Raw genomic sequence first — 14,876 nt, forward strand, 5'->3', positions numbered from 1 at the left:
CCACAATGCCCGGCTATTTTTTGGTTGCAGCCGTCATAGTTGTTTTGGCAGGCCCGGGCTGGATTCAAACCCGCCACCTTAGGTGTATGGCTGGCGCCTTAGCCACTTGAGCCACAGGCACCGAGCCAAAACCCAACTTTTAAGGAACTACAATTTTGATTGATATTTTGAATTGAGAATAATTAAGTGGTAATCTAGATAATGAGGAAGAAATAAGGTAGAAGTTAGGCATCCTTGTATAGGATTGCAAGAATAGCCACTGTAAGAAAATAAAGGGGTGCTCGGTGCCTGTAGCTTAAGTGGCTAAGGTGCCAGCCACATACACCTGAGTTGGTGGGTTCAAATCCAGCCTGGGCCCACCAAACAACAATGGTGGCTGCAACCAAAAAATAGCCAGGCATTGTGGTAGGTGCCTGTAGTCCCAGCTACAGGAGGCAGAGGTAGGAGAATTGCTTGAGCCCAGGAGGTAGAGGTTGCTGTGATGCCACAGCACTCTACCCAGGGCGATAGCTTGAGGCTCTGTCTCAAAAAAAAAAAAAAGAAAAGGGGAAGGGCAGCACCTGCGGCTCAAAGGCACAGGCCCAACATACTGGAGGGGGTGGGTTCAAACCTGGCCCCCACCAAAAAACTGCAAAAAAAAGAAAAGGGGGATATATTTTAATCTGGCTGTCTTTCTATTTGTCATCCTGTAAGAGACAAAGTTTTCTGCTAAAACTCAATCTTTTTTAAATATTTATGTTAACAGAAATATGGCCAGCCTATTCAAATGAAGTACATGGAACATGAAGAGAGACCAAAAGCTTTAAATGACTTGGGGAAAAAGATCCAACTTGTTATGAAAGTGATAGAAGCATATAGAAACAAGGTATTGAATTCATAAAACCAGTTGAAGATGATGGTCTGTGTGTGTTACATGGAAAGGGTGGGGTAAATTTCAAGAGTTCAAAGACTTCGTGTACTAACACTTTTATTAGATAATTATCAGTACAGGATTCTGATATGTTTAAAATACAGTGAAAGTATGTGGCTTTTATCTTGAAACTATATTATAAATTAATCTAGTGATCCAAATCCCTTGTTTTCTTAGAAATTTCCTTTTTGTATTTTCCTATATGAAAAACAGGTCTTCCTGGACTTTTTTTTTAATCATGGGTCTCTTCGAGATTATTTTTTTTCCTTGGTTTCCTTTTCTTTTAGCTTTTTTCCTTGTCTTCTAGTCCTTTAGTCATCCATAATCCTATTTACCCTTTCTTTGTGTAGAGGCATACTCAAATCTGTATTACCTTAACCTTTCCACTATCTTTAAGCCTCAAATATGTAGTTACATAGATGGTATCTCCATTTGGATGTAACAGTAAAATCTGGCAAAATGAAGCTTATTGGTTTTTTCCTCTAAACCAGGTTTTAGTATCTAAAGATACTAACATATATATTAGGCTTTTTAGCTTTTACTGTGCCTATACAGCTATTTGCTATTGTAGTGCAAATGACAGTGATAATTTCCCATTGTAGTGCTAATGCATAGACAATATGTAAATAAATGGACATGGCTGTGTTACAAAAAACTTTATTAAAAAATATAGTCAGTTGGTTGGATTTGGCCCATGAGACAACTTTGCTGATTCCTAATCTAAGAAAATATTCACTGTAGTCCCCCAGTTTTTATCATTAATGAAATAATGGGCAGGAAAGACAAGCACTAGAAACATTTAGACATGGGTATCATAGCAATAACTTACATTTTTCAAGCACTAAATGAATTTTAAGATCGTCACATGGACTGTCACACTATATTCTCACCAGAATATATCCCATAAAAAGTTAATACTATTATCTTCTTTCTACTTGTAAGAAAACTGAAATGCTTAAGCAAGTTGAGGATGACACAAGTAGTTAATGATGGAATCAGAATTCAAACCTAAGCAATCTCACATCAACATACAAACTCGCAGCAACTATATTGCTTTCCTTTACATAGTGTGCAAAAAGGTATTATAAGTACTAGATCTGTGTGTTGTGTAAAATAGAAATTGCAATCCAGCCAGTCTAAAGGAAAAATCCAGATAACTGATTGTAAAAATGACTTCTGATAAATCAGTGTTCAAATTGTCCTTATAGACATAAGTAGAATGCAGTCATAATGGAAAAATCAGAAGGAACAAAGCAGATGAATGAAAATACCAATAATATTTTAAATCTAGTATAATTACTGGTAGTCCATTGCTCTCCAGGCTTTAGCTATCATCTTGAGTGTGCTAGATTAAGACTATCCAAAGTAAAGCAAGACTTCAAATATGCTCAAGTAGCATTTGCATTTTTATTATGTGCTAGACTGTTTTCTAGATGCTTAAACTGTAGCATCAAACAAAACATTAAACCTGTTTTTAATATCCTTCAGTGGGGAAAGGTAGATAATAAATAAGTTACTACAAAGTATGTCCAGTGGTGATAAAAAGATATGGAAAGAGTAAGGAACTGCCAGAGGCAGAGGAAGTTTGTCAGAGAGACACAGAGACTAATAAGCTAGCATACATGTCAGAAGAAGAACGAATGAAGGAGGTAAGGTCTCAAATGCATGAAGAGAAATATTCTAGGAAAAGAGATTAGCTGTTGCAAAAAACCAAGGGGAGAGAACATGTTAGAAAAACAGCAAGAAGGCCCAGTGTGGCTTAAACTATGGGAAAAGATGTAGCAGTTGTCATATAATAAAATGCCTTGTTACTGTAAAAGTTTGAGTTTTACTCTGAATTGGGAAGCTATTGAAGGTTTTTGAGCATAGGAATAATATAATTTGACTGATTTTTCTAAACGGTTTCAAAGTTGCTAGGTGTGGTAGCTCAGGCCTGTAATTCTAGCACTCTGGGAAGCCAAGGTAGGTGGAGGCAAGAGAATAGAATGAGCCCAAGAGTATGAGGTTGCTGTGAGCTATGATGCCTATAGCACTTTACCTAGGGTGAGAAATAAATAGTTTGAAAGTAGAGAGATTGTTAAGACATTATTAGAATAATACAAAGTAAGAAACAATAGGAACTTGAACCTAGATAATGGAGGAGAAAGTAGTCGTCAAATTTTTGTATGTATTTTGAGAGTAGTGTGGTTTGCTGATAGATTTGATACAAGTATATCAGAAAGAGAAGTGAAAAACAACTCCAAGGATTTTGACCTAGAAGGATGAGGTTTCCATTTACTGAGATGGGGAAACTGGGAAGGGTATGTCAAAACATAATTAGAAGTTTGAAACATAGCTAGGCATTTTAGTTTTACAAACAGTTAAGTTGAAAGTGGATATAGAGTTGAAAATTCAGGGAAGCAGTTCAGGTTAGTGGATTTTTAAAAGCCTGTAGATAGATGAATGAAGATCAACTAGTCAAAGGAAACTTAAGTAATCAGTGAAATAGGAAGAAATTCTAAGAAAATATGCCTACCTAAAAACTTAGTCAAAGGAAGATAGATAGATAATTTGTAGTCTCACAAGAAGAAAAGAGGGCTTTGGTACCAGAGGGAAGCTTTATGGGTTTAAAAATGACATCTCCATTTTCCCATTTCTCTGACTTTGAAATATTCTTTCATTGTCTTTGCATTTATTTTGTATATTTAATCTATAATTCATTGGGAGATCCTCTTTCTACATGTTATATTGCATTTTTCTCTTGGTTCTGCAACTACCAATCTAAACTTGACTCCTTAGGCCATCTCCTTTACGTGGCAGCTTCCGTTCTTTTTTTCAGACAGAATTGTATTATGTCATTCTCCTTAACAAAAACTTAACCATATGCTCTTGGCCAGGCTTGGTGGCTAATGCCTGTAATCCTAGCGCTCTGGGATGCTGAGGTAGGTGGAATGCTTGAGCTAAGGAGTTGGAGAACACCCTGAGCAGAAGCAAGAACCTGTCTTTACAAAAAATAGAAAACCTAGTCAGGTGTTGTGGCAAGTCCCTGTAGTACCAGCTACTTGGGAAGCTGAGGCAAGAGGATCTTTTGAGCACAAGAGATTGAGGTTGCTGTGAGCTATTATAATGCCATGGTTCTCTACCCAGGGTGACAGAGTGGGATGTCTAAAAAATAAAAAAATAAAAAGAATTTAACCATATGCTCTTGTATATTCAGAATTTTCTGTCTAGCTTGCTTTGTGCTACTCATTTTTTTTTTTCGTTATTCAATAACAAATTCCATCTGCTGCTTCTTTTGTTTGTTTGGTTTTTGGCTAAGCGCTTTTCCCTTGAATAGTCTCTACCAGTCATTGTTTTCTAAACCTGATTTCTTCATAAAGCCTTTCCTTTTTAAATGCACACCAGTTTTTATCTTTTCTCCCATTCTCTTCAATCTCGTTATATTTGTATTTGGTTTCTTCACCTGAGTATAGTATATGGGAGGTATACAGTCAATATGAGTATAAATCTTTCAAACAGAAATTATCAATGAACTAGTAATAACTGAAAAATCATTTATATTAAGTAACATTTTTCCTGATAGGATGAAAGATATGATCATTTGGATCCTGCCGAAGTAGAAAAAGTTGAAAAATACATCAGTGATGCCATGAGTTGGCTCAACAGTAAGATGAATGCACAAAACAAACTAAGTCTCACTCAAGATCCTGTGGTAAAAGTTTCAGAAATAGTTGCAAAATCAAAGGTAAGATACTTTAAAAAATTCTCTTGTTGGCTAAGAGAATTAAGGCGCCAGCCACATACACCTGAGCTAGTGGGTTCAAATCCAGCCCGGGCCTCCCAAACAACAATGATCGCTGCTGCAACCAAAAAATAGCCAGGCATTGTGGCAGGCGCCTGTAGTCCCAGCTACGGGAGACAGAAGCAGGAGAATCACTTGAGCCCAGGATTTGGAGGTTGCTGTGAGCTGTGATGCTACAGTACTCTATCCAGGGCAACAGCTTGAGGCTCTGTCTCAAAAAAAAAAAAAAAATTCTCTTGTTAATGGTTTCAAGGACTAAAATTTTTTATTGAGAATGAAATAAAGCAGTGTGACTTCTGACAGGTATTTCAGATTTAGCTCTTGGATGAAACTTGATAGTCTTCATCATAAGATTGCAGTGTTGTAAGCATCTTGTCTTCTAGCTTGAAATGCATGGACTTCCATGGTATAATCTTACTCTGAGATAAACTTTTCAGTTTAAAAAACAAGGCTAATGTAAATGTCAAAAGTTATGAAACATTATGAACAGGAACAAATTTATAATAAACATAGAAGTAGAAAAAATGAGTAAAGATAATTGAATAAACACTTGACATAAGAAAAAAATACATGTTCAATAAGTATATTAAAAGGTGTTCATCCTTATCAATCTAAGAAATGCAAAATTTGTATACCCATCTGATTTGGTTGTGTTTCCATTTACAATCATTGTCATAGTTGGCAAGGGTGTGGAGAAATGGATGCTCTTCCTGAGCATTTGGTTAAATTTGTTGCAACTTTCCTGGGACATTGTGTCAGAATATGTATAGAAATTTAAAGCGAGTATACTCCTTAACCCAGAAATTTAGAAATTCATCCTAGGCCGGGTGCGGTGGCTCATGCCTATAGTCCTAGCACTTTGAGAGACCGAGGTGGGTGGATTGCTTGAGCTCATGAGTTTGAGACCAGCCTGAGCAAAAGTACGACCCCAGCTGTACGAAAAATAGAAAAACTGAGGCAAGAGGGTCGCGTAAGCCTGAGTTGGAGGTTGCTGTGAACTATGACACCATGGAACTCTACCTAGGGCAACAGCTTGAGACTCTGTCTCAAAAAAATAAATAAAATAAAATAAAATAGAAATTCATCATCCTAAATTGATCATTGCACAAGTGCAAACAGATAAATACCTTTGCCTATCAAAGCAAAACTGGAAGCAACCAGTTCATCAGTAGTAAAGTAGTATAAATAAATTGATGCATAGATACAACATTGAGCATTCACTAAATACTTTTAGATGTTAAAACGTAGCTGTTTTCAAAAAATAAAGTTAGTGCATACATTTTATCATTTTATTAAAAATTATTATATAAATGTTGAAAAATTTCAATTAATGAAATAGCTATTACATAATTCTCATAACAAAGCAGTAGGCATAATTTAAAGGAAAAATTAAAAATTATTCCTGTGAAAGTAAACTACATTTAAATTATAAGGAAATAAGTTAGAGTTTAAAAAATTGCTAAAAAAAAATTAATAGTTTCTGATTGCCACAGACACGCATTAGCCCAGAAGCTAAATCTTTCATGAGGCATATGAAGAGACAGTTGGTTATCTAGCTGAGCTAACATAAATTCAGGAATCTGAAATTATGTGAAAATTTAGAAAGATGATATGGAATTCAGAAAGTTAATGGTAATTTGTAACATTTTTAATACAATCAATTTCTTTGTGTCTTTAGGAACTGGATAATTTCTGTAACCCCATCATTTATAAACCTAAACCAAAAGTAGAAGTTGCTGAAGACAAAGCAAAAGCTAATAGTGAACACAATGGACCAATGGATAGACAGAGTGGAACTGAAACTAAACCAGATACAGCAAAAGACAACTCACAGCATCCTAAATCTTCTGGCGAGATGGAAGTGGAATAAGTCTTAATTTTATCTTTGCATAATTGAAACAGTGCAAACAACCATAGGGTCCATTCTTCTTTTACATCTGGTACATACAACAGATGTTCAGTTGTTCTTAACCACTTTTTGTCATTTGTTTTTTGGAGTAGTTTTGAAGAGTGTTTTATATTGAGTGCACTTCTGTTCATTTCCATTGCTGTTTATTTGAAGCTTTAGCTGAATATAGATTTACAAGTCAGTTTAAGCTTTCTTGACATATTTTATATCAAACATTTAGGATTGGTATGTAGTTGGCAACAGTCTACCTTATTTAAAGCTTCTACTTGGATAAACCTCAGTTCCTTTATTCAGAAAGGGATAAAGTATTGCACTATTGTTGCAGAAACACAGATTTAATTGCATTGTTATTTTGAAAAACAAAAATTGAAATTGATGGGGTTGAAACCACTGAGGCACTGACCTTTTTCTAGTTATTGTATTGTTATAATTTAAATGTTAAACCAAAAAGTGGTTCCTCGACAAATTAGTCCATCTCATTGATGTACCATGGGAACTCCAAAGCTTTGTTGTCATCACATGAATGAAATAAATCACACTTGAAAGGGAAAATGCACACTTTTATGTTAAGATGACACCAGCAGTTTGTTGCTTTTATTAGTAATGTGGATTGATGTTTTCTCAGAGTAACTCGGTGTCTTTTTCATTTGAAACTTTTGATCTACTTGTCCTGAAGACCAGCTGCTGCTAAAATAATGCTAACCTAAGGATACAGAAGTCTTTGATGAAATTACCTTCATGTTATGGGGGAAATGCTGTTGACCTACTCAGACGTGCATCTGTGATGTTGATAGCCTTGTTTTAGTTAATAATATTTGTCTTAGTTTTCTTGATTTTGTTAACAATACCTTAATACAAGGTAGGAAGAAATGGCACAATGTATTGCATTATATACATTTATCATTGATTTATACTTAATGTTACAGAATACATAGACACTATTAAATAAGCAGTAATACTTGAAAAAGAGCTCTTATACCATAAGTGTTAGGAAATAGTGCTTGTTATACGTTTAAGTATGTTATTTGTCAACAGGCAAAATATAGAATGTTACATAGTGTTATATGATATGATGTGATTAAATTATAGTTTCTGCTGTTAATATTACCTTTTGAAACCTTGGCTCCAATTTTAGTGCTTCTTATATAAATTAAATGGGAGAAAGATCAGTAAATTTAAGAAATGTTAAGGACCTAATCTGTGCTTCATCTCCAGACCTATTCACATTGTTCATTTCTGTCCAGAGGCCTGAAACTAAGTATGAAAACAAACTGAAATGATGATGCAAACTACAAGAGAAAGAAGCATAGACAAATGCATGGGCCCTTGTGTTCTTAATACCAATCAACTAGATTAACCTAGGTTAAAATTTTGAAAGGCTCATTTTTTTCCCCAAAGATAAATCTTTATATTAAGAAGAATTAATATTGACTTTTCTTAAGTAGTAAAAATTGAGAGTATAAATATCTTTAGGGATAGTCATTATTTCTTAAACTAGTTCTCTAAGAGAGATTTTGTTTCTACAATGTAGTCTGCAATGAATAGAGAGTATGGAGCCAGTGCATTTTTGCAGGGATTTTTATTCAACCTTTTGGAGGGAAGTGTCTCTTTTTTGTAGTAAAAGCAATTATATAGACCCAATATATTTTTAAACGTCCTTTAGTCTTTAAAACTGTTTTAATGTTCTTAAAATGAAATGATTATATCCAATAAGTGATAAAATACCTGTGTCAGTTTTTATTTGTATGTTGAATATATAGATTCATTTCAGGAAAAGCGTGAAGGTTATGAAAGCAAATATCTAACAGTACAAGTAGGGAGTTTATAGCCTTTGAGTTAAAACCCCCACCCCACTTGGTTAGGAGCTATGCCTCTGAGAATTCCTGGGAGTAATTGTGAGAACATCCCTTTCTACATCTGAATTGTCTAGGGTATCCTGACATTTTCATTCCTGCTTTGAAGTCACCCTAGGTAGTTTTGTGTTTTCATCATATATATAACATCAATTTTTACAGTTATGTAACATTTCATTTAACAAGTTAGACATTCAAAGATAACATGTACCATTCCTACCCATTTATTCAACTTAAATGATAATTCCAAAGGCCATTTAATCTTATAATGTTGCTATTTATCAAATTTGTTAATGAAAAATATAATATTCTCCATTATACAGGGTGGCCATAAATTTCGTGTGCAATTTTAATGTGCAATTTATGAACTTTGTGGCCACCCTGCACAGTTTTGGGTAGCTGTATGGTTCAGTCAAATTTTAATCTGTGTTGAAATACACAAGACTACACAAAAGACTTTTTCAAAATAAAAGGCTTTTATTTTAGAAGATACTTTAAAAGATGCATAGAAACCATGCATAGTAGCATACACCTGTGCTCCTAGCTACTTGGGAGGCTGAGGCAGGGAGGATTGTTCAACTTCAGGAGTTCAAGGCTACTGTGAGTTATGAACACTCCTCTGCATTCCAGTTTGGAAGACAGGGTGAAGCCTCATCTAAAAAAAAAAAATCACTTTATGGCTTTAAAAAAAAAAAAGATGCATAAAACCCAGCATCTTATAGTAAGCAAAATAAGTATGTCAGAAATATCTAGAATGATTTATATAGATTAGTATACTGTGACTCAATGTAAAAGTATTGATAGTTTCAAAAAACAGCTCTGGATAAAAAGTTGTACTGTTTATAAAAAACAAAGATTATTAAACAATATAAGAAAAAGAAAGTCTGTAATGAATTAATGCCTTAGCAGTAATAGAAAATTCTTAAGTTTTAGAAAAACTAGAAACAGCACACCAAAGAATTTGGCTATTGGAAAACAGATAAGGGTAACAAGTTTAGTAGAACAACTAAGGGCAAGAAGTAAAGGTTTCTTAGACCTTTTTTTTTTTTTTTAATTTTTGTCAGTTCTTAGTATGTTTCTGATCATTCCCTAGATAGAAAAAGTGATAGAGGAAGTGAATGTGGGTGATCAATAATGAATATAATAGCAGTATTAAAACATTTTGTCAAGGTTAACACATCTTTAACTGTTCTGAAGTAACTGTTTTTGAAAAATTATCTATATTCAAAGGTCAAATAGAATTTGAATACAGTGATTGAATTAGCTGACTTCAGTTTAACCCAAAATAGAACCATTTTTATAAATTTTAAATGTGCTTAAATAAGCCTGTAAACACTCCCATTGGAGTTTCCTATTGTGATTTAATAGTTCATGTTTGCTAATCCACAGTTAACAGCCTTTGCATTAATTTTACATATCATGGAAGATTTAGTAGTGATTCTTAAATATAACTTCATCTTTTTCAGTTTTTAGAAGTTTACAACAAAAAACTTTAAATCTTATTTTGTGGTTAAACTTCAAAAGTTTGGAATCATAAGCAGATTTTGGTTATTTGTGTAAAATGTGGTGAGATGCATAGCTATGATATATCAATAAATATTTAAACTCTGGTGGCACTGATTAGAGAGCCACTGATGACTTTTCAAGTGACAGAGAGAGCAAACTAATCTTAAAGCAGTCAATTTCAGAAGATACTTTTTGATCAAAATAATGCTAGGTTACTGTTAACCTTTTGGGTTTTGTTGAGGTGTGATTTAATCTAAAGATTTTAAAATAATTCCCGGGAAGTATATGGTCTTTCTTTTGATAAAAATTAATAAAAATGTAATAAAGATCAAAGACAAAGACTCTTAACGCAAACAAAGAAACTTTAGTTATTTAACTATCACAACTCTAATTAAAAATGCACTAAAATTGATATTCTTCTCTATACTCAATGTTACCTAACAAGAGCTTTGGGTTTATAATGCTACCAAATGTCTTTATTAATTTTTTTTTTTTTTTTGCTATACTCAAGGTTAGTTATTTCAAACAATAAAAGAGCACCTGGAATTTCTTAGGAGAAAAGGAGAAAATCTAAATATCTATGGAAATGGTCAGTACTTACAGGTGGTAATAGCTTCTGAATCCCTAAGAATATAACCTCTAGTATATTGTTAGAGTAAGTATTGAAAGAAAAAAGCATGTTTGCTAAAGTATGTTGTTAAATTACTTGAACTTTTCAAGTCAGAGAAACAAAGCTAATAATTGAATCATTGAATATTTGTTTTCAGTCTGTCAGGCAAGTCAAAATCCGTAACAAAAAAATTAATAGTATGACCTTTGCTTTGCAGGCCCTAATTTAATGTCATCTCTTAAGTCACAGGATGATTACTAGGGAAATATATTAATACCTAAAGATAAACTATCCTTTAAAAAAGATCAGCAAAATTCAATATGTTTTAGATAGTTTAATTGCATAATAGCATATGAACTATAAGTGGAAATGATTTTAGTCTTTCCTGTTCTTTTATGTATCCTATTACCCAGTTCTAGACTTTCAAAGAGTCATTGTTTTTCTCAAGTATATTTTGCTTTTTGTTTTATTCTTTAAATATTTTCCATGGCTTTTTAAAAATAGTTTCGCTGTTAACCTGATCACTTAGATAGCTAATTTTATTATCTTTGTTTCCTTTTTAATACTAAATCCTTCTGTTGAGAATTGTTTGGCTTTAAATTCATGAGAGATGAGCTATGTTATAAATTTCTATATGTAACATCTCAAAAATTTATAGTGTCATCGAGTAGAATATTTTTATATCCTGGCCTTAGAATGATTTCAAGTTATTCTGGATCAAAATTGGTCAGTTTCATGAGTACTGCCTATTAAGTAAACAACATCCTTCATATTCAGTCCAGATACCAATGTGACAAAATAACGGTCAGGAAATTCAATAATTGTTAAAGATTACATGCTTCTAGTTCTTTGGTGCTTTCTTTTTTTTTTTTTTTTTTTTTGAGACAGAGCCTCAAGCTGTCCCCCTGGGTAGAGTGCCATGGCATTACAGCTCACAGCAACCTCCAACTCCTGGGCTCAAGCGAGTCTCTTGCCTCCTCCGCCTCCCAAGTAGCTGGGACCACAGGCACCCGCCACAACGCCTGGCTATTTTTTGGTTGCAGCCGTCGTTGTTTGGCGGGTCCGGGCTGGGGATTCGAACCCGCCACCTTAGGTGTATGTGGCTGGCTCCTTAGCTGGTTGAGCTATAGGGCCAAGCCGGTGCTTTCTAATTATGTGCACGTGTTATTTATGCATCTTCTTTTTTTAGTTTTCTAAATGTTTTACTTCGGAGGACTTGAGTTAAAATGCTCTTAAAATACATGATTCGACCTAGAATGTAGATGTTGGAACGTAATTAGAAGTGGAAATCTAGATAAAGGAAGCTTTAAACTTCTATTATCTAGTGGCTTGGAAAGAGACTGACATTAAAAATGATTACCTTTTATATTTGGTAGGATGAAACCATTGTTGTTTAATACCACATATATAGAAGCAGCTTTTCAATGAAATTAGTATATGTTTGGTACTCATATTATGGCATCCAACTCATTTTTTCTTTTCTTCAACCATTATTAAAGTAATTTACATACATAATGACTCTGACTCTAGTCATTAGTGAAAAGAACTTTTGGCAGTTTAGTTCCTACTAATAATTCCTTTTTTGTTTTTACTTAAGAGAACTACATTTGATTTCTTGATTTCCCCATTTATTTCAGTATAAACGGCCACCAGTGTAATGCTGAAAAATGATAAGTGTGATGTGTCTATAAAAATAAAAATTAATTTTGCATGTAATAGACCCTTAGCATCAATGAGAAGACATAAGAATGGTTTATGATGTTGGTAACATTCTAGGACTATATCTTTGGCATATAATTGTGATTGACAAGCATATCCTTAAAATTGTTTACATATGGCAGTATCAAAGTATATAAAACATTTTCTATGTATGTAAGTTGCATCTTCACACCAGTGAACAAACAAGTAGCAATAAGTACACTTCTTTTTTTTGGATGGCAGCGCACATTGTTAAGAATCATGTAATTATAATAAATATCTGTCTACCTACTCCTTGAACCATGAGTTTTGTAGATCTGAGATTTAATTTTCACATATTGAACTTCACTGATTTAATGATAGGGGACAAGTCATCATGTTGATTTGCAAAAGTTTGTTTAGCAATGAGGGGTTTTAATCAAGTAAATTGGCAAATTTTTCAAACCTGCAGATAATACTGACTATGAAAACTATTGTGATAGTTTGCCAGTGTGGAAAGGGCTGTAGAGAAACACTCCAGGAACAAGTGAATTTGAAGATTGCAAAAATTCTAAGTAAACAGGGGGAGCTCTTTTACCAGAGATTGTGGTAACAGGTCCTCCTCTCTTTGATATTACCGTTGCTGATGAAAAGGTGTCAAAGAGCTTAGCATGTTGAGAAAAGAAAATGACGTCCGATGGTCCAGATTAGAGCATTTGGTTCTTAATTTTTTAGGAGGTTGAACAACTTATGAAAATTTGAAGGATATATATCTTCAATCCAGAAAAATGTTTATACCCTCATGGGCTTTAAGCTTTATAATGAAATGGAAATAAATACTTTCCAAGTCTTCAAGGCCAAACACTTGGCTATCTATTTCTATTCATCTTTTTTCTGACTTTGAGAGAATTGGATTGTGCTTTTAAAAAACAATACAAAGCTGTATTATTAAAGGTGATAAAGCAGTATAAACCTGAAAGGATTTGTGTATTGGTTTTAGAGATAGCAAAGATCAGTCTTAAATCAAAAGTAAAGGGAAAGAATCTGTAATAAAGTTTACTAGCTTGTAGTAAACTTGACAGTTTAAAGATTATATGTGGTTTATGGAGAGACTTCTTATATGTAATGATGTGATGGTTAAAAATAAATTGATGGGAAAGGATACACTAAGAAAAGGCCTATTGAAGTGTGAAAAAGTTGATGAGATAAAATTTATTTTTAAGGTAAATAAAGGGAGTGTTGGGATAAAGAGTAAGCTATCTTTTAAAATAATAAATGGAGCTGTTCACCAGGAATATAACAGCTCTAAAACAACAGCCTCAAAATAATTAGCAGTGAGAAGTTGTGGCCAACAAAAGTACTGATAGTTGCTAATAGGCAGTAAGATTATAAAAGAATGGGGTAAAATGATAAAAGCTGGATCTGATGGACTTACATAAACTCTGTCACTGAATTATTTAGGTAAAACTTCTTATGTATACAACCAAAGAAAATCTCAATACCAATGACCATTGTTCAGATTTTCAAAAAATAGTAAAATTAGAAGTGACCTGTGAAGTAGAGTGATTATAGGTAATGTATTAATATTTCCAAATAGAGTATGTGAAATGTCCCTAACATATAAAAATGATAGTCAAGGTGATAGATACCCTAAATACCCTGACTTGATCATCATCATACACATTTTTTTTTTTTCCCAGTTCTCCAGATGACTGGTCTGGAATACATTCACTAGACTACACTTTGTCTTTTGGTTAAGTCATGAGCTCCTTGAGGACCATGAACATGTTTTCCTCAGTTTTGTATTTCCAAAGCCAATAGTTCTTGGCATAGAGTAGATATTTAATATTTGTTCAATAAATGATACTGAAAAATAAAACATCCAGTGTAAATAATAATGTTGAAAGCCAAGATGACATAACAGAAATAATGCTTTCCTCAGATCAAAAGATCAGACATTAAATCTTTTCTCTGAACCTTAGTAGCAGTGACATTGAGCAGCTAATTTAACCCTTTGGATGGAGTTTCTTCAACTTTTAAAATTAAATTAATAATTCTTCTCTAACCTAAGAAAAATATGAGAATTGTATAATGATTATGAATGTTCATTAAAGTTAAACACTAGATAAATTTAAAGTATCTTTAAAATATTAGTAAGACATTCTCATTCACAAAATATTTAAGTCTAAAGAGTAATTGTTTTAATGTAAATTATTTGAAATATTATAACTTTTTACTAAATGAGATGTTATCTTTCCTTTTCTGGTGATGGCTAGACCAGGAGAATTACAAGCAAATTTTGCCTTTACTCATTCATTTTAACAATATTTATTAGCATCTACTATGTGCCTAGTATTATCCTAGTACCAGGGATACATTAGTGAACAAAATGAAGACCCGCATCAGGTGCCACAGTGGCTCATGCCTGTAATCCTTGCACTCTGCAGGGCTCAAGCAGCTGGATTGTTTGAGCTCAGGAGTTCAAGATCAGCCTAAGCAAGAGCAAGACCCTGTCTCTAAAAATAGTCAGGCATTGTGGCAGGCACCTGCAGTCCCAGCTACTCAGGAGGGTGAGGCAAGAGGATAGCTTGGGCGAAGGTGTTTGAGGTTGCTGTGAGCTGTGACACCAC

General features: G+C 33.7%; 1 protein-coding gene across 1 annotated transcript in view; it reads left to right on the forward strand.

Annotated features, from left to right (window-relative positions):
* The window catches only part of HSPA4L (heat shock protein family A (Hsp70) member 4 like), a 47,817-nt gene extending 40,757 nt beyond the window's left edge, over positions 1-7,060 (forward strand). Inside the window, exons 16-18 of the mRNA XM_003795532.3 lie at positions 746-865; positions 4,473-4,634; positions 6,370-7,060. Of these exons, the coding sequence (XP_003795580.1) occupies positions 746-865; positions 4,473-4,634; positions 6,370-6,561 (474 nt within the window). The 3' untranslated portion in view covers positions 6,562-7,060. The remainder of the gene's footprint in view (positions 1-745; positions 866-4,472; positions 4,635-6,369) is intronic.
* Positions 7,061-14,876: the final 7,816 nt, after the last annotated feature.

Source organism: Otolemur garnettii, unplaced genomic scaffold, assembly GCF_000181295.1.
Source record: "Otolemur garnettii isolate 467f Iridium unplaced genomic scaffold, OtoGar3 scaffold00093, whole genome shotgun sequence".
Lineage (NCBI taxonomy): Eukaryota > Metazoa > Chordata > Mammalia > Primates > Galagidae > Otolemur > Otolemur garnettii.